At 45.6% G+C, this 1839-nt stretch overlaps 1 protein-coding gene across 1 annotated transcript in view; it reads right to left on the reverse strand.

Moving 5' to 3' along the window:
- The window catches only part of NLRP9 (NLR family pyrin domain containing 9), a 33738-nt gene that overhangs the window by 7045 nt on the left and 24854 nt on the right, over nt 1-1839 (reverse strand). The window contains exon 5 of the mRNA XM_023184456.3: nt 1370-1540. Within this exon, the coding sequence (XP_023040224.2) occupies nt 1370-1540 (171 nt within the window). The remainder of the gene's footprint in view (nt 1-1369; nt 1541-1839) is intronic.

Consider the following 1839-nt stretch of genomic DNA (forward strand, 5'->3'; position numbering starts at 1 on the left):
AAAAAAAAAAAAACAAAAAAGTTGTAGCACCCACGGACATGCAGAGGGAGGAATGTGGAATATAGTGTCCCAACAAACAGAATCTCAGATTCCAGTTCCAAGTCAGATCATCACCAGCTGGAAGATCTAGGGCAAAAGTCACCCATTGTTTGCAACAGAGTATACATATGGCTTAACGGAATGTACTGGACAATATCCCATGCAGAATAATTTTTGATTTGTTGTTTAATATACATATTTAAGGTTTTGTTAAAAGAATAGGTTTTAGGTGCACGAGCCACAAAAAATAAAATGGATCAGCTATGTCAGATGATAAGTATGTTAATTCCTTGACGACAGTCAACCTTTTACTATGGATATGTATATCAAATAATTTTTGTTTTAAAAATTATTTAATTGGCTGGGCACGGTGGCTCATGCCTGTAATCCCAGCATATTGGGAGGCCGAGAAGGGCGGATCACGAGGTCAGGAGATCGAGACCATCCTGGCTAACACGGTGAAACCCCGTCCCTACTAAAAATACAAAAAATTAGCCAGTCCTGGTGGCGGGCGCCTGTAGTCTCAGCTACTCGGGAGGCTGAGGCGGGAGAATGGCGTGAACCCAGGAGGCGGAACTTGCAGTGAGCTGAGATCACGCCACTGCACTCCAGCCTGGGCGACAGAGCAAGACGCCATCTCAAAAAAAAAAAAATTATTTAATCACAATGTACTGTATCCTTTGCTGAGAGTTGATTTTAAGTGTTCTCACATCCTCCAAAATGTTAACTCTGTGAGGTGATGGATCTGTTAATTAGCTTGATTGTAGTAACCATTTTACAGTGTATGTATATATTAGAACATCACATTGTATGGCTTAAATATATGCATTTTTAAAATATTTTAATTTTTTTTCTTTTTCTTTTTTGAGATAGAGTCTTGCTCTGTCTCCCAGACTGGAGTGCAGTGGCGCAATCTCGGCTCACTGCAACCTCCACCTCCCAGGTTTAAGCAATTCTCCTGCCTCAACCTCCCAAAGCGCTGGGATTATAGGCATGCGTCCCAGCTAAATTTTACACACGGCTAATTTTTCTATTTTTAGTAGAGACGGGGTTTCACCATGTTGGCCAGGCTGGTCTTGAACTCCTGAGCTCAGGTGATCCGCCCACCTCGGCCTTCCAAAGTGCTGGGATTACAGGCGTGAGCCACCGGGCCCAGCCAGCTCCATTTTACTGATGAGCACCTGAGGCGTGGAAAAGGAACTCAGGTCGAGCTACGGATTCCACATTCTGCCACGTCCCTCAGTGAGCCCCGCATTGCTTTGATAATGGGTGGATCTAGGCACACGCTTCGGAAATCTCCTCCGAACCTGCTTCCCGCAGGCCAACTTACATCAGCGTCTCCAGGGCACAGTGTGGGTGCTTCAGGGCTTCACACAGCAACATCATTCCTTCGTCCCTCAAGGAATTTTCTACCAAGGAGAGGTGTTTCAGCTTGCTGTTGGAGGCCAGGACACAGGCGATGTCTTCACAAGCTTCACTGGAAATGTCACACTTTCCCAGTCTACATGTGAGACACACACCATGAGACGGAACCAAAGCTTTCAATCGCTCATGAAAGATTAGCCATGGACCAAATGACACCTCTGATTCTAGTCTTGCACCTGCCAATCCATTATCTACATTACAGAATTTTTTTTTTTTTTTTGTGAAGGAATCTTACTCTGTTACCCAGGCAGGAGTGCGGCGGTGCGATCTCGGCTCACAGCAACCTCCACCTCCCGGGTTCAAATGATTCTCCTGCCTCAGCCTCCCAAGTAGCTGGGACTATAGGCGCCTGCCATCTCGCCCGGCTAGTTTTTT

Source organism: Piliocolobus tephrosceles, chromosome 21 (genome assembly GCF_002776525.5).
Source record: "Piliocolobus tephrosceles isolate RC106 chromosome 21, ASM277652v3, whole genome shotgun sequence".
Lineage (NCBI taxonomy): Eukaryota > Metazoa > Chordata > Mammalia > Primates > Cercopithecidae > Piliocolobus > Piliocolobus tephrosceles.